Source organism: Fringilla coelebs (assembly GCF_963513975.1).
Source record: "Fringilla coelebs genome assembly, chromosome: 4".
NCBI lineage: Eukaryota > Metazoa > Chordata > Aves > Passeriformes > Fringillidae > Fringilla > Fringilla coelebs.
In genome coordinates, this window is record NC_140032.1 from 26,498,637 (window position 1) to 26,526,021 (window position 27,385).

A 27,385-nucleotide genomic window follows, 5' to 3' on the forward strand; every position below is an offset into this window, starting at 1 on the left:
GTTCTGTGAGGGGAAGCTCCTACTGTAGTGTTTTCTTGACTTTACTGGTTTGACATCATTGTATTTCTATAAAGATCAAATACTTTTGCTTTATTTTTGTCAAGTACACCTGTGGCACACAAGGAATACAAAAAAATGTAGTGAAAGGCATTGCTACACATATATGTGTAACTAAGCACCTTGCAAGCATTGACTTTTGTATTTAAGACATTATACCTGAAAACTCCTCTTTTGCTCTGATGCTCATGCATCAGCCCTATGGAGAGCACTATCAGCCCTATAGAGAGCACTAGAATGTAACTTTGTGCCATGTGATGCCAAACTTAATAGTTACTAAGAATCTTGGAGAGAATACAATTGGTAAATTTGTCAGGATTTGCATTATTTTCATTGCATTATGAGTTTAATGGAAGCCACACAAGCGTATCAGGTTCACAATTCCAGTCACATCTTGTTTTACTGGAACTCCACCTCTGAACCATGAAGCAAGATACTGTAATTACAAAAAGGGTTGCAAAATTTTTTTAATATTTATTGGCTGAATACATGCTGTGAGCCTCACGCTCCTGCTAAGCAGCTCCAAAAGCAGCCATGTTCTGGGTTTAGTCTGGCCAAAGATCTCATCTTCCATTTGCATCACACCACAGTGAGATGAAATCGTGTCATCACTCACATAATCCTGATATCCAGTTAAAAGTGAGCTTGGTGACAATTCTGGTATGACTTTTCTTTAATGAAGAAAAAGAAAGATGCCTTTAATGACATGGAACTTGGAGAAAACAGAAGAGCTCATTGAATCTGTGAGTCTCAATCTTTCTTCCCTAGTGAGGTCAACTTTTCCATCAAAATACTTTTTATTTTGTGGACATTTAAAACACATTTCCATTTTTAAAAACACATTTTCAAATAACAGCCAGAATTCAACAGAGTTTTTGTAATGGCCAAACCCCATCATATTGAAGGGTAAAAGAATCACTTGACTTTGAGACTTCTAGGGCAAAATTTAGTTTACTACCGTGTCCTTTCAAATGTCTAGACCAGACTTTATTGCTAATAATAGATCATATAGATGTTAGGTGTTTATAGTTTACTCCTGTGGATTTAGAGTTTCACAAACTGGGGAAAGAAAATGTGTACCATAAGGTTCATTTAGAATGGGACAGTCTTTTTAACACAAATTAGAAGATACAGATGGTGGTTCTATAGGATGCTGTATGAAGATTATTAAAATTTAAGATGATGGTATATTCCAACAGCAAAAGGACTTCTTAGTTCTTAGCTTATATTTACAATTTTACTTTTCATGCCCCTGCCCCCCAAATTCTAAAATTGAGATTTTGCTTATGTAATATTTTTGCCAGAACTTGGCAGCTGTGATCATGGCTGACTCGTTTTAACTCATGATTTCTTCTAAAATCATCAAACATAGTTACTCAGGAATCTCAGCAAACGAAACGCTTCTTTTGTGCTTTTTGTAGACAGCATTGCTTACCAAAAGTCCTTACTCTGCTATGGAACAACACACATTTCACAAAGGTGAGCGCAGGGCTGATTCGGACATCCCCGAACCGCGCGTAGTCAACCATGTGTTTGTACAAGCTGCCAAGTAGGTTAGCTCCTCTTTTCCCCGCCACCTTTTGCTTTTATTTTTCTTGCTGCCGTGACTGCTCAAGGGACGAACTGCTGTCACATGAGTGGCGGGGCGAGATGTCCTGGCCGTTCAGCGCGGCGGGGCTGTGGAGATCACGGAGAGCGCGGTCCGGCCGTGCGGGCTGCCCGCCCCCGCCGGGGACGCGGCTCCGTGAGGCGGGACGGGCGGCGGCGCCGCGCCCTGCCGGGCACTCGGGACTCGGCTCCCGGTGAGAGGCACGCAGCCCCCGCCGAGCCGGGCGATGTTCCCGCTGTGGAAGGCCGTTCTCTCGGAGTGTGTCCTGGGTAGGTGGCGGCGGTGCCGCCCGCCGGGGCTGGGGGCGCGGGGCCGCGGTTGGGGGCAGCGGGGGGCCGGCCGCGGCAGGGCGTCGCGGGGCTCACCTGCGTGCAGGCGTGTAGCCCACGAACACCTCCCCTCTGGAACGAGTAAATAGCGCTCTCATCTGAGCTGTCTTCTTTGGGTTCTTTTTTTCCTCTAGTGCTGGAATGCTTTTTGTCTCTGGGATAAGCCAGAATTTATTGCTGCTCCGGGCCAAGCGTTCGTGCAGGTGTTGCAGAGGCGGTGCTCTGCTGCCCTGCTCAAGGCAGGGCGCCCAGCGTGGTCGCCAGACCCAGCACCCGCAGTGTCGTCTGCTCGGTGCATCTCCTGCGAAGCCTGGAAACTCGCAGCGCAGTGCTGCTGTGCCCGGATAAGGTGTCTCCAGGGGAAAACAGCTCACCGATTTACTAGAATAATTCCTTTAGCCACCAATCTGCCTTTGAGGAGCCCTGACATTGTGGGTGGACTGCTTATTTAGCCAGCCCTCTGAATACTAATAATTTCCAAAGCTGAGCACTTCACTGAGGTTCAAAGTAAGAACTGCTGACTGAGTGTGGGAAGAGCTGTTTTATTCTCATAATTCTATTTCCTCATAAAATGTGTTTGTTTAACTTGAAATAACAAACATTTCTTCAAAGAAGGTGGCTGTTGTTGCTTGAACTGCTTTCAAATACATTTGATAGTCTATATGTGAAAGTATAAAGTGGTATCTCTTAAGTAATCTCCAGGAAATCTTGTTGTTGAAAACACATGATGGAGTTATCTTTTTTTGGTTTGCTTTTGTTTTAGGCTACATTTCTTGGTCTCTTTACCATGCACTGCCACCAATGATCTACTACTTCCCTCTTCAGACACTGGCACTCACAGGCCTAGAAGTTTTTGCTGTTGCCTTCTTTTCCCCGATATTCTTGACAATTGGCCCTTTTTGGAGGTTGGCTAACAACGAGTATGTCCTAGCCTTTCTGAGATTGGCTATGGTTGGTAAGTACACACTGCAGTGAGTTATAGATTCTGTTTTGGTATCATTCCATGAGAACAAACGTTCCAAATTGCCTTAAAATTCAGACTATTACAAAAAGAGACAGGAATAAGAAATTCTCACTCTCCCAATACCCAAGTTTTGTTGGTTTCTTTTTTTTCTCTTAAGCTTTTAGCTACAGTCAGGGAAATATTTTTGTAGCCATTATATTGCATAAATACAGAAAAATATAATTTCACTTTCATTTCTAGAAGCTTTTAATTTAATAAGAGTGATGCCCAATAGGAAAGGTATTTTCAGTATCACTTAAATATCAACAGAGCAGGTGTTTTTTGAATTGTGACACTGGGTAGGGATGAGGCATTACAGAACAGCTTGGGGCTAGTTTCTATGAGTGAAACATTCTTTTTGAGTTTCTGAGGCAGTTTTTTCTTCTAAGAATGTATTTTTAAAATTAAATCTATCTATCTACATGCCTGTAGGGGGGTTATAGGCTCATCTTAAATATGAAATAACCCTTATATGGTCAGTTGCACAGGATGAAAATTTGATCTTAAACTCAGGAAATAGACACCCCATTTCCATTCCACAGGCTCCTCTTGAAACCAAGATTTGCTGGTATTCCCACTTCAGTTTCAGCTAACGGATGCAAATCTTAGCTCTTGTTGATTCTTTGAAAGTTTTTTGGGGGAAGGTTTGTCAGCTACAGCCAAGTTCAGGATCAAGGGTTTGCCACCCTGGATGAACTCGGAGGAGACAAGGGTCTCCATCCTGTGTAGACGTGAAAATGCTGCTGCTTAGTGATGTGTTTTACAAGCAGCAGATCCTAACTCCTCATTTGTAAATATAAGATGATAGACAGATAATAATTTACTTTATAGTTTTCTTATACTGTTAGAAGACAGAGTAAGATCATCTTATTTACTTTTCCTGCATAGTTTTTTAAAAGAGAATTCTTGTTCTTTATGTCTAGAAAAATACTAGAACTGAATTTGTTGGTGTCATGAAGAATAGTCTTACCATCTTCTTTTCTTTTCCTGCTCTTCCCATTATATCCATCCTAGTACTTGTCTTGTTGTTTTGTAATAAGCTTCTCAGTGAACTGATTCTTCAGCTTCTTGCAGCAGTGCCTTGTGTGTTGCCTTCTGCAAGATCTTCTAGTTTAGAAAGTAGGAGCGAGTATAAGCATTTGAAATCGCACCTTACCTTCCTTCAGATGTGACAGTAACACAAAATTTGCCATGTTTATTTAAGGTTGATCCTTCAGATCACCTTGCTGTGTTTACTAGTTCACTTTACCAAAAGAGATGGAAGTCACTTAGAAGTGTGTAATTTTTGTTCTGCTAAATAAAGAGCAGTGACAGGCCTATGATGGTCTTTTATGTGCTGCTGATTCTCCTATTTCTCAGTTATTTCTGTGTTTTTCCTCCTTCATACTGAGACAATTTTATTCATTCTCTTTCTGGTCTTTTTTCCTTCTCAAAAAGGCCATGGCCTTCCTCTGGGACTTGCTGAATTGTCAGGCAGAACAATCTACCCCATGCATGCTCCACCCCATTCTACTCAGTCTTCAGTTTCACAATCAAAAAATAAGAAAATTCTTCCTGCTTAGCTAAGACCAGAATATTTATGGAGATGATGTTTTTTTCTGTTCTGTTTCTTTCTGCCTTTTCAGGAAGCTTTATTTTCCCTGCAACTTCTAATTTCTGTATCCTTTCGTGCTACTTGATTTTGTGTTCTATTTGAAAGCAAACAAACAACAGCAAAGTGCCGTGTGGTAGTGTCTATTTGCATCTGTGTCTTCACATAACATACGTTACATTTGGGTGTTTGGATAGATATATTTAAGTCTTGGGTGTACTTGCCCAGCAACTAAAGGTGTGTCTGCTCTAACTTGGCAAACCCATGCTACCTTTAATCAGGGTAGCACACATGATGAAATATTTGAAGAGGCAGGTTTATGGATTGCCAGCACAATTTAGTGACAGAAATCTGTGCGTACTGTACATGAAACCTCTGTTGAAGTTCATGCAAGTACACCTTCACTGCACATTGATCTTGTTTATCATCTTGACTCTAAGCTTTGCATCTTTTACTCTGAGCAGAATGAGCAGGTAAACAGTTGGAGGATTCCTAGCAAACGTTGCCAGAATCTGCAGCGCCATTTCTGACATTACTTGCTTAACATCTCTTCAAAGTTTGACTCATACTCACTTAGCAAATGGCTGGTATCATAACAGTGTTGCTGCTTCTCCTGCTGTTTGTCATTGGTCCTGGGCCAGAATTTGCTACACTGACTGAAGTTACGAGAATGTATGTGGTCCAGTGTCACTTGAATTGGAAACCTGTTAGCAGAGTTTAAAACTGCTGGTAATGTGGGGTCACTGTGTCCTGGGAAGTGGCTATGGAGTGTGCACGTGCTCTCTTTCAGTGGTTGGGAAAGTGGTAACACTCAGTAATAAACTGGCACAGGCTGGTAGTGACCACTTCTGAGACCAGATACTGAGCCAGAGAAAACCTTGTTCACCCCTTCTGAGGCAGTTGATTACTAATCCCTGTGCTATGTATGTGACTGCTCTTGTATAATAAAGAACGTGGCTTTTGCCACAGTGTACTTACTTTTGTGAGTACACTGCAGCAAAAGCCATATCCTTTTTAGAAAGGAACAGTCACAGTACATAAAACTTTATGGCTTTTGAGTTATCTAAGTGCATGGTTGAAGAATATCTGTATATGCTTAGATATCTTATTCATATATCCTCTCCATGGAATCAATCACCATAAGTACTTAAATAAAAGCAATCACTTGGACTGTTGGATAATTGCTTCATATATTTTTTTTCCTTGAAAATTATGACTGCTATGAAGTCATGTACCCCCAGTTTGTATGCATACCTACATTTCTTTGGTTTGTTTAAAAATGTGTAGTGCCATGTGTTTTCAGATAAGTGGTGTAGCTGTTCAAATTACAGACAATGTTTACCTAATGCGCAGGAAATCCTTATTACCCGGTCTCTGCTGATCGTTAAAGTAACCTCCATGTGTATTTGTTTGTAGGAAGCTTAGCATCATACCATGCACCAAATGCTTCAATTAGACTGCTCATCTTGGCTGGTGGTGTTTCTTCTTCATTGCTGGTTCAAACAGTGACATGGTGGTCAGGAAACAGTTTACAAAGGTATTTTCTTACACTGATGCAATTTAACTGATGTTTCTTTATATTAAAATCTGTGGGTTTTTTTTTTTTTTTTTAATCCTCTAAATGTCTAACTATTTCAAAAACTGATTCTTACAGGTTCATCAGGATATGGGGCTTCATGCTAGGCAAGATAATGCTCCTTGTTCTTCGTATCTGGTACACATCACTTAATCCAGTCTGGAGCTCACAAGTTGCCAATACTGTCATATTGACAATTGGTTTCATAGCAGCAGTGGAGCAAATCCATTCAGGTAAGTATATTACAGCAAAGATGGTAGTTATGAAAAGAGCCTGAAGTATACCTAGCTATGTGTCACTGGGTTTTGATTCTTTGATTTTTTCCCCAACACAGTCCGGTTTTAGACTTGCTGCATGGGCATTGCAGGTTTTAGAAGTCGTGGAGTACTTCCATCTGCCCATAATTTGGCAGAACTGGTATCACAATTCATCGAAGTGGTAGTAACTTCGTGCCAGAACTGCCTCTTTTTCCTTGTTGCAGTGCCAACAATATGACAGTAACACAAACAAAGGCATAAGCTAGACCAATAAAATCAGAATGAATTATTGTCTTTCCCAGCGTGAAATATTTGGGTGTTTTTGTTATTTTGTTATTTCAGTGTGCACTTTGAGTTTCTCTGCCAGTGCATATCTTTTAACAGAGAAGGGGAGACATAACTAGGGAACAGCTGATATGTGAAAATAAACAGAAAGAATTGGAGGAGTGGACAAGTTGTCCCAGTTAAACTTTGCCCAAGTTCTTGTAGTGTTTGCACAGAGTACACAGTAGTGGGGGCTGGCATAGGCTAAACTGTGGAGGTGGTATTGCCAAGGAAGACAGCAAGGTTGGGTTGGTTAGTTAAGGCAGCTCATGTTAAATCCTCAGAATCTCCTTCCTTCTCAGTATAACCTTAATGAATTAATTGAAAGATAAAACCTTATCTATGTGTAAGTGGGTATAAATTAGCATCATGCATATTGTCTGTAAGCTTGCATTACACAATCTAAATTAAGCCTGAGCTTTCATCAGAATTTAGGGAATCTGCTGCAGGAGATTAGGAAGGAAATCTGTCTTGTTTGTGGGTGACAAAATGATATGTCTATGCAATGAAAGGTACTGCTTTCTCCTTGGATGAGAGAGGTTCTAAAGCACATGGGAAAAAGGAGAAGGAAGGGAGTTTATTTGGAAGTGTCAGGTTTTGTTCTTATCAGAGTTTAGAGTTTCAGAGAACAGAAGCCTCTGAACAAATTCTAATAACTTTTCTGCTGATTTTCAAAACCAATTTAAACATTTAAAATTTATTATGGAAAATAATCAGATGGGCAGGTTGGCATTTTGGAACACTTACGGTGAGGACATTTTCTTGACAGACCTCGTGTTGTTAGAAAAGATTTTTTTTGTATTATCAATTTCTGATAACACAATCCTAATCAGATAAATTAGCTTTTGTGCATGTAATTTATTCTAGTAAATTTGTGATTTTGGCTATTTCTTTTTCTCAGTAACTCTTGCTAATAGGATTTGACAGTTTGCTTAGCTGTATTTCTATTCTTATTCTAGGTGGAGACAAGAGGAAACAAGAAACAAACAAAACTGCTAATGTGATTAGAGAGACTGCTTCCCATCCTCATTGGTTTTTATCGGGGATTGCTTTTGGCAGCCTTATGTTCCTCACTCTGTGGATATTTGGGGAGGTTTCCTTAATTTCCAGATGGGCAGTAAGTGGACATCCACATGCAGGTCCAGATCCTAATCCATATGGGTAAGTGCATGATGATGATGATGATAATGATTATTATTGTTATTATTATCACAAAATTGTAATGAAAATCCAGTGCTGTAGTGGGTGACAAATTAAAACTCAACCTGATGATGGTATAAGAGAGAAAAAAGTGGGTACAAGGTACTTCACACAGAGGATTCATTCTTCCTTTGAGATATTGCTGAGCATTTTGTCTAGACCTTAAAATTTTCTGATACAGAATTATTTTTATTTCAGCACTAAAATCTTGGTTTGCTACATTTCAAAACAATTTTAAGATAGGGCTGGGGTTCAAGGACTTACGAATGCAGTAAATTAGTCTAGCAGTTGGCTTCAGAGAGGAGATGATCAGAGACACATGCACAAATTATAAATTAACTGTATGTACTATTAAAATATATACTTCAGTAGAAGTTTTGATTAGTAAGAATGTAGTCTTAATGCTGTGTGTGGTTCATTCAGGTTCCAAAATCTAGAAAGAAAACAAATTCGTTTTTCTGAGTAAACTACATGTGATGGCAGTTAACAGAGTTTATATTTTGGAATTGGTATACAAAAGAGCTCCCCTAGATTGAGAGCAGTGTTAGATACTTTAGGATTCCTTATTTGACATGAAGAAAATACTTCTGTTTGGGGTAGATTCTTCCCTTTTGTTTTCTCTGACTTGTTTTTGCCTTTTGTACCAAGATTTCAATGGACTGATTTTGCTGCTGAACATGGCTCACTTATACATTACAGTAAATTGCTATTATTTTCAACTGGATGTTTTTTACATCCAATAAAGGGAAGAAAATGTAGCTGGGTGTGAGCAAAATTTAGCTTTGTTGAAAGTAAAATAATTATAATATATTACCAAGGACCCTTGACTGTATATCTAGAAGGTTTTTTTTTAATATCAGGTGTTTTAAAAATCATATTAGTGCATGTTTTCTTTTTCCTCATTGTTGTATCAGAGGTACAGTTCTGTTGGGCCTTGCTCATGGACTGATGCTTTCATTTTGGAGCTGGTCTTCTATCATCGGTTTTGCCTTGTTTCTTATAGGTAGGTGCAAATCCTGAGCAGAATTTTTGTCTGTTACCTTATTCCCTTTACTCAAGTCCTCTGAGCTGACATCACATCTCAGAAAAGTGTGGATAATCAAAGCCTCCTTTTCTCTTGCCACTGACTGTAGTACACATATGTCACAGCTGACTAAGGGTTGCAGGCCATGGCTGAGCAGTGTTACTGTCTTCAGAAGCCCTGTTAAGGTTCTGTTCCTTCGAGCAGCATCTCAGTTCTGACCACCTGCATTGTATAACAGTTGGACTTGATCATCTTAGAGGTCTTTTCCAACCTCAGTGATTCTATGATAAGGCCACATCTAGGGTTATGGGGTTGAGAGGACACAAGCCTCTCAATTCCACAGGAGGCAAAATAATTTGTAATTTAACAAGCCATCTACCTGGAGACAAGCTTGCCTCCTGTGTCTTTACTTGCCAAGTTCTTCAGGCAATAAAATTGTATGAACAGGCAGGTTTTAGTGTTAAGAAATGTGTGTGCAGATTGTAATGTAAGCATGAACTTTTGATTTTTGATTTTTGATGTACACACATTGCTTATTTAAAACAGGCATGGAAAGGTTCTTTAGTTGATTCGAGCATTGTATTCTAAAATGCTCAGAACCTTGATGTATTAAAGTTAAATATTAAAAGTGTTTCTTTTTGCTTTCATGGTGTCACAGTAAATATCCATATCTACAATAATGTTTTAAAATGAAGTTGTCCTGTTATAGAGAGGTTCTGTGGTGGTTAATGTTCTTTTTAGAGTCAAATCCCCAAATCAAAGATAGCATGGTAAGTCAAGGATCTTGCAGTTAGTAAAAGATTAATAATTGCTTTCTTGCCCATCCTATGGTTATCTACAGGAAAAGATCAGGAAATTATATTAATCTATTTGATTGTTTCTGTATATGGTAAAAGAGATTTATAACAGACATATCTGTAACTCTCTTAAGAACTGCATCATTCTTCTGTTGTGCTGAAGAACTCTGTAAGAAAGAACTGTTTGGGTTTTGGCTCTTGATGACATTTCTCTGCCCTCTTTTTGCTGTAGTGTTTTCAGCTGAATAGGCAATGTTTAAAAGAATGAGATATTGGGAAAAATAAAAGACTCTGTTTAGCTACTGTGAATATCTGTCCTTGTAGTGATGCAGTTTCTAAGCACAATTTTATTTCTCAGGCTCTATTTTTTCACTAGCCAGAATATGACAATGAATGTGGTGGGTAATACACCTGACTGAGACTTACTCTATTCTTTTCTATCCCTTCACAGGTTTGGCATCTTCAGCTGGCCTCCTTTATTTACACACCTGGAGTGCTGCTGTTGCAGGCAACATTCTTGGTATCTTTACTATGTGTGTGTGGCCTCAGCTAGCTGGACACTTTGTTAGCTGTCCGCATCCTGGGAAAGCCATGAGCACAGCCATGTTTGCCTACGTTGTTGAATTGTTCTTCTGTGTGTGGTGTACAGCTTATAAATTTGTACCTGGAGGAGTTTACATTAGAGAAAGCTCCCATCTTCTTCTAGGTACATTTATGATAATGAACTAATACAAATATTCTTGCTTTAGCCTCAGACAGACATGTGAAATGTATCTTGTGTGTAGTCTTTTCAAATGCTTGGTTACTGTTTAATTACTTATTGTGGTAAGAGTTTCAGTGCAAAAATTAATGAGACGTGCAAAAAATACTCTACTTGTTTCTTTACTGTTAGAAATAGTCTAAAATGTGGGCAGGAAATGGAATTCAGTTAAGGGAAAATGACAAAGTGGAAAAATGTCTGATAACTAAAGTACGCAGTGGAGGAAGAGATCTGTTATCCAGTCACCTTAAAAATATGGCTGCAATCCAGGGTGTGAAAGCACAAATATGCTGGTTACCTAAGGTAGCAGTGCCTCAGGTCACAGGGTAGCTACTGGAACTCTAATGTAATTCAGTGCATTATTTAGCCCTGCTCTGCAGACCAAAGTGCAGCATCCTGCTGATCTAGCTAGTCTATATTGGAGACCTGAGCATCTTTCCCCTGTGGCTCTACCTTAAGTTTTGTGGACACACCAGCATGTTTCATGGAATTCAGATGAGCCTGTAGCATCAGAAACACGTGAGCAGGACAGGCAGAGAAGAAATTGTCAGGTATTTGCAAATCAGGAAAAACTGAGTTGAGCAAATATAAAGGCTTTAGCAAAATGATGACTTGATGAGGGTGGAGAGGTGGAAAGGAAACCAACCCTTCCTGGTTTTGTCTCCAGAAATATTTTTGCAATAGGTATTAACATGTTTCAATGGCATATTTCACTAACTATATTTAACAATGCCAAACATTGTCTTGGGCTCATTGTGTGGGACATTTTTAAAAATGTGACGCATTAGTATATTTTATTTGGAAAGGATTAATGGACGCTGGGCTAAACTTGTTGCTCTAAAGTTTTCAGATTTCATAAATGTCTTTGCAACTACTTTGTGTCACTCCAATTTCTTACTCTTCGTGTGTGTCTCTTATATTACAGCACTCACATGAGGGCTTTGAGTTCATTGTGTTTTAGGATAATTTAATTCCACTACTGCATTACTTTCTTTGTTCTGAAAGCACTCTGAGGAGTCTTTAGAAACAATTATCTTAGGTAATTAAATTTAATTTTTTGAAGTTATATGAAGAAAGTATGTGGTAGAGGAGTGTCAAATGCTTTCTTGAGTAATGCTTTCACAAAGGAAATATTTTTATTCAAAATTCCTCTCTGTTACTTCCTTTGAAATGCACACTTGTGATTAATTTACCTGGTGTGATCACTGGGTAGTAACAGAGAGATGGCTCTAATTTTCTCTTTGGTAAAGAAAACTGTAAATGGAACACAGCTGATGGCACTGCATGAGTTTAACTTCCATCTGGGAATGCATTTTCTATCTTTTTGATGTTATCCCATAGCTTATCAAAGATTATACCATGAGACTGGGTATTTGTTGCTGTGCTTTTTCTCTTACAGCTTGGCTTTCTGGCAAACTGTTAATTTTTTTCTGGTTTCTTCCAGGTGCAAGTGCTATTTCTTGCTTTCTTCTCCTGTCCAATATTCTGCCTTTCTCTTGCTGCGGTTTGGGTAGGGAACTGCACCACAGAAGGTGACAATGAAAGTAAGATCATTAAATTCAAAACTTCTGTGCTGCTTCACTGTGATGTGATATAATGCTGAGGTGTCAGATTCCTGATCTCCATCAACTTTAATGGCTCTGAATCAGTCGCCCTTTGAGAAAGGTTTTGTTGTTCCCTTTCGTTGTGCTAAACCCAGTGTCCTGGTTTGCAAACTTTCACTACAGCTGATGTAACAAGTAAGGGAAATAAAAAAATACTGAGGAATAGTTAGCTATTACTCTGTAGTAAAATATAGCTTCTATAATTAATTAACTATGCCACAAAGATATTAAGGGCATATATCTTCTCCAGCAGACCTCTTATCCAGTTCATTATCCTCCCATGCTTTTTTTGAAAGTAATTGGATTCTTTATCTTATTAGGGATTGGAAAAGACCTTGTACTATTAGTCTGAGCTACTTATTGAAAAGATACTATCCCCTCTCATTTCAACAGTTAGTGCACTGAAGTTGCTTACTAGCTTTTAAAATGTGTCTGTAGTGTGTTTAGTTTTCTGCTCCTAAAAAGCAGAAGTATTTCTGTTGGCTCTGGCATTCCAGAATACAAGTTGCTGCCATGTTAAATTGACCTTCCAGCCTGCTGCAGTCTGCTTACACTGCTTTATAGCAAAGTGTTGAGCAATTGCTTTTGTAGTTCCTATATAAAAAATATGTTACTTTTATCTTGGTGACAGAGCAAGTTCATTGTCAAAGATAATGGATATGTGCAATCATCAATGTACTTTTTTCATCAAGCTGTTATTTCAAGGTTCTATGATATGTAGGTGTAACTCAATTGTTCTTGTCCAGTTTAATTTCAGTAAATTTTGAAAACGATGGCCTCAGCTGAGAGTTGTAGCCATCAATAGGGCTTGGAAGGACTTTAGCATAATTTATCTGCCATGTGTTAGTCTTTTTGACATAATACCTGTAAGTGCACAGCAAATCAATCTTTACTTGAGAGCTGCCAATAAATCTCATAGTTCCTGCATTGCCTCATTAGGTATGGCATTTATCTACCTTTTGTTTTGAATCTTCTTTGTTGTTGGAACCATAAGGTTGTTATGTTGTAACACAACAGCTGGGAGTTTATAAAACCTGTTTATGAGCAATGTTTAATATGTTAAAGGTCTATGAAAAAACTAATCACTTATATTTTTACAGGTTTTATAATGCTATGTATTGGGGTAGGCTTTCTAATGGGACCCAAGAAAGACCTTAGCTCTGTCTTTGAAGTAAAAAGCAATCAAAAACCATTCTTCAAAAGGAGTAAAAACTATATTAAACTACGTAAGTATAATTTTAGCTCTTTTTCTCCATGTCTCTAGGAATACTGTTTGGGGAAAAAAAAATGACAATGTGGAGGAGTATTTTCTCAGATGTTTTAGAAAAGTTTTTTTGGTGCTAGTCTTAGAGACAGACTGGTAGTTGGTATTTCCCTAGTTCCAGGTTAATGATGACATATACTACTGGAGGGGCTGACTCACTGTGATTATGACTGATAGAGGCTATTCCTAATGGAATGTGTTAAACAGAGACAAGAAACTGGGCAAAAACCAAAATGTGCAAATGGATTCAGCATCGTTGGTGGTTACATTTTAGTGGTTGAGGAGGAGGCCTCCCTGGATCTTGGGATTTACATGGTGTGTACAAAAGATGTGAATGGTTTCCCAGACATGTGGTACGGCGATTTTGAGGCTGTTTGGTGTGACAGCACTGCCAGGGCTGTGTGAGATGGCTGGCAGTGTGGTGGCACTGGCTGGCCCTGAGCTGCTGTACATGTGATACTCTCCTGCATGAGGAGGCTGTCCTGCAGGGCCTGCTGTGGCTGGCAGCACAATGCTTGAAGCTGGATGTGCATTCAGACCAGACCTGTCCTCAGGAAGCTATTGTCATCTGCTGCCCCTCAACTATGCCTAGGCATCCCAGATTTTCAGATTATATATATGGGGTTTCCTTTTTTCCTTAGGTTTTGAAGATAAATGAAAATCAAATATTTGAGTTTTTATCACTTTTTGGCTTTTGAAGCATACAAATGTTTTCAGCTATTTCTCTACAGTCATTTGAGTCCCTGATTTGTTTTCATTGCCAGCTTACTGTTTCTAAAGAAAAATGCCTGTCAGTAGCATGAAGTTTGGTAGAGGAACAAAGTGCTAGGCATGAGGGCATGGTAACCCTATGGAGATCAGGATGCTGAAAATTGCAATTCCTGCATCTTTTCTTCTGTAACTTAGAATCAAATCACTTGCCATTTGTGTACATTTTGCTGCATTTGGAAAAAGAAGAGAATAGTGCTTCACAGTTTTTCAGAGCTGTTTCTGGAATATTTATGGAGATCTTTACCCTGTATACTCAGGAGCCAAAAGAATGTGGCCTGTGAGAGTTTGTGTTTCAGAGGCAACATGAGCACCGTTTCAAGTGGTTTGAATATTATCGCTAAGAAACATTTCACAGAAGTAAATTAATATTTCAAAATACTATCTGTCACAAAGCACAGCCCTTGCTCAGCTAACCTTGTAATGTTGCAACAGTGCCTCTTGTTCTTCCTCATCATGCCCACACTTGTACTGTTTCTCAGCTTCCACTCTAAGCACCCTTGTGTCTTGCAGAGTATGAAATTGCTTGACATGTGCTGATGTAGGCAGCATGTCCTTCCTTCTGACATTTTCCATTATAAAATGTATTTAAATTTTACACAAAACCATTCCAGAAAACTTGCATTAAAATAATTTCATATCTTTTAAAATATATGGAAGAATAAACTGGAGTTGCTGAAATCATTGTAGATAGCATATGCTACTGTGTAAATGAAATAAATGCAGAGGGCTTTGATCATCAAATTAAATCATGCTGAATGGTGACAGCTCTTATGTGCACACTGGGGTTATTTGTAATGCTACAGGAGCAATTAGAAAGCTCTGAACATGCTTTCTATGAAGCTGCACTGTCTTTCCAAGAGTAGTCAAACAAATGACCACTCTGTAAGTCTGGCAAGAGCCACATCTTTCTGACATCTAAAGGCTTGCAAAGTAAACTGAATTTTATTCCACACATTATAGTAATACAAGATAAAAATTGTGTACTACAAATTCATACTTGCACAGAGAGAGGAAAACACTGAAGGGTTTACGTGATGCTCTTACTCATGTCCTATAATGAATTCTTCAGTAGTTGTAATTTTTACATAACTATTCCAAGGATTTTTGGTACATTTTATCTGCTCAGCATGTTGTGTTTTGGAGAGTGTATTTGCACATATATACACATTCTGCATGCATAGATACTGCCCTGATCTGGTGTTGTCACTTAAATGGACACATCTCTCATTCTGTGAATAGCACACCTTAGAATAAGTGTCCTGTTTAACAGCAATAATAACTTTTTTTTTCTCTAATTAAAACAAATTTTCTGTGTTTTTCTATTTCAAGTATTGTGGCTGTTTGTTGGTGTTGGCTTGCTTGGATTGGGTTTACGTTATAAAACTTACCAGAAGAAGTTGGGCCAAGGGGTGAGTAGGGTGTTTGTGAGAATGGTAACTTTCAAATATACATAAAATGTGTGTGTAATAGCTTAGGTGTGTTAATTGTTGCTGAAGAAATCTTTGCAACCAAGTATTCAGAAAAAGTAATGCATAAATGAAGATGCAACAATTTAATTTATGAATTCATGTCAAACTGAAATGTCCATGTCTTTGGAGATTTATAGTGATGCTATGAAGGAAAAAATATTTTGAAAGTTTGAGAGATTCAAGTCTCATATGTTCAATTTGAACATTACTTTTATAAATTAGTTTATTTGAATGGTATTCAAACTGGACAATGCTGTTAGCCTCCTGATCTCATGAAGGGAGAGTTTGAACAGATAACTTCCTGAGGTTTCTTCCAGGTGAAGGAATTCTATGCTTCTATACTATATCATAACTCTGAATTGAAGCTCTCTGAAAAGTTGGTTGACATAGATTAGATTTAGACTAGGTATGGAAATTGGATAAAAATTTGAAGATTCCAGTTTTCTATCTTGCAAGAAAATAGGTATTGCAAAGATAACAAATAACAAGATGGTTAACAGTTGTGGAGTTCAGTGTTAGATTCACCAATGCACACAGATTTATATGGTTAGCTTTCTTTTTTCAATTAATTCAGGTTTTGCCTTATTGTGTGGCAAAAAGTGGTCAGTTCCTCTTTGTAAGATGAAAAAATGCATTGTCTCTTTCCTCTCCATTTGTTTACTGTTACTTGTACAAATTCATTTGAACTCTGATGACTTTTATTCCCTTGTTAATAGCAGATTTAGTCTTTTGTAACTCTGATAGCTTTATTAGGAAAATATATTGGCTAAAACATGTCTTCTTGTATGTCTTTTATGGCACCATGTGTATGGTGTCGTTTACTGCAAAGCTATAATATCTAAAATTCAAATTTTATTTTACTTTTTTCCATTTATTTTTTGAGGTTCCAAAAAGAGATTTCTCTGCCATGATCTGGCCTTTTAGATTTGGATATGACAATGAAGGATGGTCTAATTTGGAAGGAGCAGCTAATTTGCTTAATCAGACAGGTAACTTTTTTCCCCTACTTCATTTATATTTGGGAGGTTTCATCTGAAGAGACAAGTGAAAACACCTTGGTTACTGAGGCCATTTTTGCATTAAAACAAGAACCTGTGTTTAGTGGTTTCCTCCTCAATTTGTGAACAGTTCCAATACAATCACTTTAGTCAAAAAGCCATTTGCGGAGGTGATAATTTGTTTAATGTGTTTTAAAGAGGTTTCTGGTCAGAGGAAGCATTATATTTCTTATTTGGATTTTTCTTCTCATATTGCTGATGAGTTACTTGTCTATAGAGAAATTCTTTGCATAAATGAAATAATATCCTTTTAGATAAAATACAATGGTATTTACAAAGGTAAATATACTTTTGGATAAAATACAATGTTTTATAACTCCTATGTGGGTTTTTTTAAATGTGAAGCATTATATAATTCCTGAAGGGTGTGAAATTCCAATGCCCTTAACCATGAATACAGAGAAGAAGCATACAAGTCTGTTTCCATCACTGAACCAGTGCAATGTACACAAGAAAAGTAGTGATTGTAGCTTGGTTGTCATGATTTCACTGTAAAGAAGAGTGTCTGCACTGTTGCTCATGGGCAGGATTTTGGTTGGAAAATTAGCTATGGGAAATTAAGAATTTGGACTCAAGATGAGTGCTGCTGCACAGAGCATTGAAAAGAATTGGCCAGTAGTGCTTGTAGGTGTTACTCTTTTCCTGCAGTACCCATCACATAGGGTAGACAGGGGACATTAAAAGCAGATTAACATCAAAAGCGGTCCAGGGAATTAGGAAATGTCTGTGCTGCCGTTCCAGCATTTGTTGCTCTCTGGTCCACCACAGTATTTTCCTGAGCAGCTCAGGCTTTACAGAATTAAATGATGCTCCTGTGCAAGTCTTGATTTTGTGGCAGAGATACACAGGAGTTAGTGAAGAATGAAGAGACTGATTTTAACCTTGTTCACTCCGTTGTCCCATGGCCAAAGGTTCAGAGAGCTGAGCTATGTTGGCTATCTGGTGATATGAGAAAAGAACCAAGACATTTAATGAATTGAAATTTGGAGCATTCTTCTAGATAACTGATTCCATAGTTCATGTCTGGGTGGTTATTTAATCTTTGCATATTTATTCATGAATTTTGATAAATGCATTCATTTCTGGTACCTATAGTTTAAATTAATGAATATTAGAAAAAGTGATTACCTTGTTATGTCCAATGGCATTTTTTTAGGGTAATAAAATATCACTTCTAAAAAAGACAATTGGTAAGTCAAAAAGGCAGTAAATTCCAAAATATAAATTAATAAATCATAATTTCTAATAGGTGGAAACAGTATTCTGGAGTTTTATTTTACATGCATATTGTTATAAAAAGTACTACATTAACATTGTCAGTAAATGCATTCAGAGTTCATCTAGAAATTCCTATAAGAGTTTCTGATTTTGAGAGCCATAGAGAAAAGAGTGGCTATCTGTTTTAGGGTAGGAGTTGTCTTTAAAGATGTGGTGGCATGCATTCCTTGGGTTCACCTCTCTGTTGGAGTAGTGAAGATGCAAGATGCTTTTGTGACTGGGATTTCTGTCTGCCCTGGAGGGCCCCTCTTAATGGTTTCAGTTACTGTTTCTGTGATCAGCATGTATGCTAATGATGTAGAAGGAAAAACCTGGGAATCCACTTTAAAATTCTGAGCTCCCATTTTCCCTCCTGATAATGCTTTACACTCCTGCATATGATATTTCGAAAGCAAAAAATCTTCTGTGGGGCTGGATGGTCATAATTCCTTATGGAGGGGCTGTGGATGAAATGGTGACTTGATTTGCCTTCCTGTGTAGGGAAACACTCTACGAGAGGCATAATGGTGACTTGATTTGCCTTCCTGTGTAGGGGAACACTCTAAGAGGGTGTTGCAGCAAGAAGGGAGCACTTGGAGCACTTGTTACTGCTGCAGCTATACTGACCTGCTGCTCAAGCTGAGTCTGAATAGTTCAGCCATCCTGGGGGCAGCTTGCAGAGTGACACCTTCCTTCAGGCATGAGCAGGTGTTTCCTAGATGCCAGCTCCTGAAGGAACTGCATAGTTCTCCTCTATCCTGCAGTTAAAATATAGGGGAACCCATCATGTTCCCCTGGCAAAACCACACCTCTGCATGTAAACAGGGAGGGACCACAGTGCTTTGAGAAAGTGAGGTGGCTGCAGATGGTCAGCAATTCACTGGAGCTGCAGACTCTTCTGTTACCATGCCTTGGGGCTGATGCAAGGTTGCTCTGGGCTGAATAATTATTTTTGCAACAGTAACCAGCACAGGACCTTTTGAAGCACAATAGGATTTGGTAGATGAAGGGAAGTGCAGATGTGCTATGTAGTGTTTGTTCATCAAATTGAAAGCAGTAGATTTGCTGCTGTGCTGTTAATTTGTGCGTGCGCAGTATCTCTAATGCTTGAGAAATGGCACGAGGGCTGCTCAGGCCAGCTGTGTTTTGCAGTCTCATGTATCTCTCCTTATGCACCAGGGATGGATGAGCTGTGGCCAGCAGACACTAAGTGCATCTTCATCAGAGTTTGTGTGGCCTGCAGTAGCCAAAAGTTTGGGCGTGACTTTGTTGCCAGCATTGATTTGCCTAGACTGACCCCTAAAGGGCTTGTGTCCATCCCTCTGTAACCAAAATAATGACATTTTGTAGGTATTTATAAGTCCCATTTATAGGTAAATGTGAAATTATTTTATTTTTTTCCCTTCCATCCTAGAAGCAGATTTTATCACTATTATAGAGAGTGATGCCTCTAAACCATTCATTGGAAACCATGATCCAACCATGTGGCTAGGAGAAAGACTGGGATTTTATACAGATTTTGGTCCAAGCACAAGAGATCACACCTGGGGGTGAGTCAGCTTTACATGCACAGTGAGAGTAAATAGATGTAAATATATTGCCCAATACAAACTGCACTAATACAGAAGCAAAGAATTGTTGGAATAGTACTCACTGTAATCACTTCTTGAAGCTTGTCCTTTAGCAACAGGCTTTGATTCATTAGCATTATCATGCAATGTGGATGGAGTTTTCTCATTGCTAAACATGATCAGATTTTGGTGCCTGCCCCCATAAGCTGCTTTGGTTTGGGTGATGATGAGAATGGCATCCTACCCTTTAATGTCCAGATTTGGAAGTTTAGCATTCCAAGTGCTGCACCTGATGCCCTTTTCACATTATTTTCTTTTGGGCTATAAGAGTTTTATATTGCAGACTTAAAAGTATGACAGCAGTTGGAAAATGTAGCACATCAGGAGGTATGACAAATTTTAAATTCCTATCTAGCTTGGGCTGTATAATGGGAAGTGGGAATAGAAAGGTGCATGTCCGTTTAACCAGATATTTTGTGTCTAATTTTACCTTAATGCTTGACCACCTACCAGTTGCATATCTTTAAACATCATTGTCCTCTAGAAAAATACTGGCATATAATGTGGCGTTTTATTTTCAGGGGGATATGCACATCTCTGTGGCAGATAGACCTTCCTACTGATGTTGCTATGCCCATTTGATTTTTGCCATATGTGAGGGGCATTTCGTAGCTTTCTTCTTCCAGACCCTGTCTATTTGAGACAGAATGGGGGAGAGAAGTCATTCTCTGAGATTTTATTAATGAAATATACATTGAAAACCCTGATGCAAAATGTCCAAACAGAAGCTAAAAAAAGAGATATCGCACATTTTAAAGATGTATTTCTACCTGCTTCTACTTTTAATAAAATACCTTTTTATTTCTGGTAGTATAAAATTCTGTTTTGTCTGAAATACAGATCATGAAAAGCTCAGTGAAAGAATTAATATTTATGGAAATATATTTCTTAGTGTAAGAATTAACTTGAGAATATATTTTTAGACATGTAGTTAAGCAGTATTTTAGAGGGAAACTTTCTATATTCAGAAAAATCCACTAGACAGGGTTTGTATTCTGGTCTTATAGTTTTCTATTTCAGTGAGTGTTAGTCTTCTGCTCACATTTTTCTGCTTAGTTCACACCTTTGATGCTTGTTAATCGTAAAATATAACCTTTTGCCTCTCCTCATGTAGGATTATGGCACTGTCCAGGTATCCAATTGTAAAATCGACCCATCACCTCCTTCCATCTCCAGAGGGAGAGATTGCACCTGCCATCTCCCTGACTGTCAACTTCACAGGGAAGCTGGTTGATTTTGTTGTTGCTCACTTCGGAAATGAAGAGTGTGTATTTCACTTATTTTTACATAGAGTGTACAAAGTCATGTAATGTAATTTGTGAACTTCCAGGATTTATTTTGTACTCTTTAAAATCTGCTGCTGTAATACTGATTCTAGCAGGGCACATTTGAAGAAATACTATGACAGTTTTGGTTAAACGAAATTGGTTAAACTACTGGTTTAAAATTTTGAAGCATTTTTAATGTGTCATGCAAAACTCAGCTGAACCTACTATCTGAATTACAAGGGATTTAAAGATACCGTTCTGCAAAGTCACAACAAATGATAGGGCTACAGATGCATCTTAGCACAGGACAGCATCCTTCTGACTTTTTGCATGTGTAATAGATGTATTACGTTCAACAATGAGTGCAGATAGGTACAGTTACAGATAGGGAGCATTAATAGAAAACCATTTTGTATTTTTTTTAAAAAACATCTGAAACCTCCAAGGAAGGACAGTGTTGAAACAGCAGCAAAAATATCCATCAGTGTCCTTCTGAGAGTATGCAAGTAGAAATAGAAAGTCTGATCTCTGAATTCAGAAAAGCAATATTATACCAATAAATCAAATAAGCGATGGAAAAGAATAAGGTATTTATTTCAGTTCTTGAAAACGATGTTTTGATTACTTGTGTGTAATGAATATTAATAAGAGATCATTTTGTGAATGCTCCATGTAGCTGTTATTTCTGTTATATTTGATGGGATATCTACTATGTTTGTGGCTATGTAGTAAGATCTGGAATTAAAAAAAAAAGTTACAATTAATGGAGCAGCAAATTTATGGATAGGGTGCAGAACATTATAACACAAAGAAGCTGCTCAGAAAGCCAAAGGAATTCTCTGTATCCCATTTCCTTCCCCTGAGTAGAAACTGCACCAAACCTGCAAATTGTTTATAGATTTCCCATTTATTAAACAAATATAATTGTCACTCCCCATTTTTAACTCTAGAACAGAATTTAATTCTGTGCCTCACACAGATGATTAGACTTGCCTGTCTGAGAAACTGTTTTTCAAAGTAGAAGAAAATAACACTGTATTATACCCTTGCAAAGAAATGAGGTAAAGATGAAAGAGAAAATTTGAGGAAACACATGGGAAATGAGTGTAAATTAGATTGTGTTTTAGAGAGGAATGAATTTGTAACTGAATACTGCACATAACTGCTCATTTTTAGTACTTTTTTGTTCTGCTGCTTACATTGACATAGAGTATAGAATACTGGATAACTAGAGTTGTTTTTAAATAGGATTTTTAAAATGTGGAACTATAACTATGCCTGTGCCTTTAAAAGATCCCATCTTCTGGAGAGTTGCATTCTGGAAAGAGCAGCTAGCTGATCAGGCAACTTCATATATACCTGGGTCAGACTTCTGCTTAAGTGTTTGGGGCTCTTTTTGTCTCCTGTCTGTGTGTCCTTCATCCCTAATACAGTAGCTTCTGTCAGAAGTACCACTGTTTAGAAAGCATAGCTGCACTTAAATTGTTGTCTTCTTCAGGTTATACAGGTTCCAAAATCAGCTCTCTCTGTCAATGTTTTTACTGTTAGCCCAGACTATCAAAATCTAGAGACAGTATGATTTACACAAACATTTAAAGTCATTGACATGAAGAATCATAGAAAGAGAACTGCTTTTTCATTATTTTATGACAAATCCAAGGACAGGGAATAGGATCCAATGAAGTATTTTACCAGGCTCCACTTCACTATCACTTTTGGTCATGTTGGAACTTTTGTGTAAATCTTGTTAAAGAGATGTGAAATACATGCCAAATGTAATTAAGTAGTGCTAATGGGATGATGTAACTCTAGTTACATTTCATAAATTATGGGACAAAGTCTTTAAGACTTTATTTACCATGATCTATCCATAATAAAATTTTTTAGCATGTGAGTTCTTTGTTACACACCACATTGTGCTAGCACAGTTAAATTTTAAGTGCAAGTAGAGACAAAGCCTTAGATAACCAAAACACTAACATTCACATTTCCTAGTGATGGTATCAGTATTAAAAACAAAGCAGTAATAGAAAATGTCGTTCCTGTAATGGATAGAAAGAGAATGTGAATTACATCTACCATGACCATGTGGCTTTTATCCAATATAGTGATAATTTTGAATCAATGAGCTTTCCGTGAACTTTCATGCTCTCAAATATTGAGCAACAAAAATGGTACCAGATTGATTTGTGGTTTACTATGTCATAGCACAAAGATTGTGAGCTGAAATGTGTATGTCCTAAAGTCTTTTCCATTGCTTTCAGAGAGGACTTGGACAGAAAACTCCAAGCAATAGCTGTTTCAAACCTATTGAAGACTAGCGCTAAGCAAGTTGTGTTTCTAGGATACATCACTTCAGCTCCTGGATCCAGAGACTATACTGAATTAATAAAAAATGGAAATGTGCAGGTAATATGAAAATACTGCATCTTTAGAGAATATATATATATTGGAAACACTCACCCTAGTATTTCAAATTGGTAATTTAAGTATGATAGAGAAGAAAACACATGCCCATTTTCAAATATAATCTTTAGCTACCTCATGGTATCTTGCAGAGAAGGTGGAGTTATACAGTGAAAGAACAAGAGGCAATGGACAGCAGCTGCCCCAAGGGAAATGACAGTTAGAAGAAATAAAAAGTCACAGGGCTGTCAAGGATTAGAACAGGGAGCTGGTGAAGTTGTGAAACTTTCATCTTTGGGGATATTCAGAAGTTAGCTGCATAAGGCCCTGAGCGACCTGCCTGAAGTGACTTTGACCAAGGTTAGGAGTAGGAGGCCTCCAGATAGTCTCTAATTCTGTGATTCTTTTGTTTTAAAAATGAGCTCTGCATTAAGAGATACCAAAAAGTTGTCTGATTTTTCCACGTCTAACAATGAGCTTTTTTCTTTCTACCTTATTACAATGTATTAGGCAAAATATTTTTTTGCAGTGAGTTTACACTTTGGTCCTGTTACTGATTTAAAGCCTACTCAGATGAACACTTACTTTATTTGTTTGACTTTTTTTCCCTTTCACTATCCCTCTAGGATATTGACAGTACAGACCATGACAGATGGTGTAGCTATATTATGTATCGTGGAGTAATAAGGTATGTTAAAGTGAATCATCTATTTGTAGGCTTAAATATCTTTATAGTTATCAGTTTTATAATCTTTTGTAAGTTATCGTGGAAGAGTCTTACATCCCTAAACAATTATTATGGGCAGTTGGATCTGTCATAAAATTATGTGAAACATTGATCTTAGGGTCACAAGAACTGGTGTATCTCTGAATATAATTCACAAAGACACTATTACAGGTATCATCATTCTGTGTCAAAAGCCTTCAGATCTACTCTGCTTTGGTAGCATAAAACTACATTTTTCCAAAGCTCTGGCTTTGCACCTTCATTCTAAAATGTGAAGGCTAAGACCTAATTTGTATGTGACACAGAAGATACAGATTTTGAACTATGCTTTAGGGTTTGTTGAAGCAAAATGTTGATCTAATCTAGCCAATCTTTATGCTGGATTTCGTGGAAACTTGAACAGTGTAAATACACAATGAGGCACAGGACCCATGCACTCCATATCTTTTAATCCCAAATTGCTTGTAAATCGTTCTCTTGGTGATGTTTGCACCAAAATGGACTTCATTTTCTTTTGAATAAAGTATGCATATTCTGCAGTGTTCACAAATCATAAACTTGATAGCTGTCTTAACAGTATTGAGCAAAAATGAAAAAAAGGCAACTAAAAAAACTCAACTGAAACTCTATTTGCAATTTGAATTTTTCTCATTATTCATTCAATTGATGCTTGAGTTTCTTTCTTGAATATTGAAATCTTTTTAGTGAAAATTTAGTGAGCTTATACCTGCACTCATACTCTAAAGCTGTAATTTTTAAAAAAGGTTATTAGACATAGAACTTATTTTTACTGTCAAACACAGTTTATTGGTTTTTGTGTTTGTGACATGGTATTATGATTCTGTTTATGGAGCACTTCAGTTTTTTGAGGGTGAGATTCACAGAAATGGACAATTGTGTTGGTAAGTTAAAGCAGAGCTCTTGGAAAAAACAGATATGTTCATTAAGAATGTGGTGAAATTGTCTTGAGTTATTTCTTCTAATGAACTCTTCTCATATTTGACAGGCTGGGTTATGCCCGCATATCTCATGCAGGTTTAAGTGATTCAGAAGTCCAGATGGCCAAATTTAGAATCCCAGATCACGTGGATAGCTATGTTGACAATGACAGAATTGTCACTGATCCCAGCCAAGTTCCTGAGGACATCCATTTCAATCCCAGGTCAGTGTGTCTCATAGGAAATGAAGGGGATGATGTACCTGGCATCTTGTAAAAGAGAAGTCTAGGAACAAAATTATTTCCAAAGTGAGAGGCACTGATCAGTACCCAACTGAGCAGAAAGGTAGAAGTCAAGAACTTCTGATTTGAAGTTCCATTTTTTAAATTGTTTTGGCATATGCCCTGGGAAAATCAGTCTGTTGGGTCACAGCATGAACTGCAAGTAATGCTAATTTCACCCAGGCAATTTCTGAGATTGTTTGATAGGGATATTTGCCAAGTGGTGTGGTGACTCATTTGATAGATGATGAAAGGTCTCCCATGTTTCTCAGCACTTCAGAGATTAGGCTCTTAATATACTGTTACTTATAATATCAAATACAATATATACATTATTGTATTTGTATACATATAGACAGTATGTTGCATGTGTCAAGAAGGAAAAAAAAAAGGACTAGTTTTAATGTAAAAGGGTCATTTATTTCTAAATTGCCATCATTTTTCCACTGGTATTGCATAAGGAAGAGATATATAAAGATATTTATTCTAATATTAAGTATTAATAGTGAAAGAGTCATGAAGTTAGTGACAGATGTTGCCACTGAGAGAATAATTCCCAGTAATGCCACGTTTACTACTCCTAACATGCATAATGCAGAATATATTACTTTCTCATATACATCTGAGAGTGGAGTGTACTCACTTTTTTATGTACCACTCAGCCACTGGCTTCCTGTCTAAGCAGAGTTTGCCCAGATTTTCCACATGATGGAACTTGCCTAGTTAGCATTCATGTTCAGATTTTTCTCAGTTGACTTCAGCACAGAATTTTGTCCTAATTTCTTTTGAGTGCCTATAATCAGAAAATGTTTACCCTATTGGAATGTGTTTAACTTTTTCTGATTAACTCTACTTCTTTAGCAATACAATGGCATTGCTCTTAAAGATTACTTAGCTCTGATATTTTGAATAAGTGCTCCATTTAACCTTTGCAAGTCTGACTACCATAATAGTCAGTTGTCAAAAGTTTCATATTTAAATTTGTCATGCAAAATTACAATTTTCACCATAATTTGCAAAAGCGAGATGTACAGTATTTATAACAGGGTTGACTGTTTTGATACTATGGGTGTTTAAATTGTATCTCCACTAAAATCAGGATGAAAAACTTAGCTTAGAATTTAAGTAGATAAATGCAACACTCAGCTTTTTCATCTGGAGTTCCAATTATAGACTGCCTATAGCATGAGCATAATCAATGTAATTAATTGTCTCCAGTATACTCAAAGACCTTTAGAAGGAGAGGGTTCATAGAACCTGATGTACATTTAATAGAGTTGGGTCCTGTTTCTGAAATAAATTGCCTAGAGCATTCAGAAGTAGAGCAGGGATTGTATGATTTAATTGCATGGGTTAAATAATTTTGTAATAGTATTGCTCTGTTGAATATTTTTTTTAGGTTTGGATCTTATAAAGATGGACATAATTATGTGCCTATTCATCACTTTCATATGAGCACACCTAAGTATTTTAAACGGAAAAATTAGAGCAAGAAAATAAAATTATTATTCAGACCAACAAGAAAGGTTTGTTGCTTGAAACTGAATTGACAGCCAAAAAGACTACACTGTTTAAGGCTGAGCAACTTCCATGCTGCACAACAACACTGTGAATATCTATGTAATAGTTGGTGACTGTCTTCTTGAATGAGCTGCCATCACTGTGAGGGGGGGAAGATGCACACATTTGGATAAACTGGTATCCATGTTGACCAGATACCTGCTTTGTATGCAACAAAGCAAGGGTGGGAACTTGCTTTGGCAACAACTTCTTCGGCTTTTGTGAAGGTATCATATATCATGACGTTTCAGAGTGCTATTGCTGCTACTGAAATAAAAAGATTGACCTAGGTTTTTCAAAATAGGAATGGAACTAGTGTATTTTTTAATTGGGAGATATGCAGTAAGTATGTGTTTGAAGTGTGCACCTTTTTGACTCAAACAGTATTTACATCTGCTGCTATTCTACATTTTATTCTTAAATGAGTTTTACAACAATTTGCAGATAATTGATGTTCATAATGCTGGAGAAAAAGAGGTGACTTTTATAAATTTCATTTTATTCACTGGGCATTCAATGACACTTCAATGCTTTTACAAAGGGAAGAGTAGAATACCTCTGAATAATGATGGTTACGAGACGCCTGCATGAACACACTGATGAAGAATTAAAAACAGTCATGCT

General features: G+C 37.6%; 1 protein-coding gene across 1 annotated transcript; it reads left to right on the top strand.

Moving 5' to 3' along the window:
- Positions 1–1,502: 1,502 nt before the first annotated feature.
- CWH43 (cell wall biogenesis 43 C-terminal homolog) lies at positions 1,503–27,352 on the top strand. The gene is made up of 16 exons (XM_084204595.1): positions 1,503–1,536; positions 2,759–2,950; positions 6,006–6,126; positions 6,244–6,398; positions 7,706–7,907; positions 8,861–8,949; positions 10,219–10,473; positions 13,232–13,357; positions 15,496–15,575; positions 16,519–16,624; positions 19,365–19,500; positions 20,696–20,845; positions 23,114–23,258; positions 23,882–23,943; positions 24,989–25,144; positions 26,601–27,352. The coding sequence occupies exons 1-16, from the start codon at positions 1,512–1,514 to the stop codon at positions 26,686–26,688; spliced, it is 2,088 nt and encodes a 695-aa protein (XP_084060721.1). The 5' UTR covers positions 1,503–1,511; the 3' UTR covers positions 26,689–27,352.
- Positions 27,353–27,385: the final 33 nt, after the last annotated feature.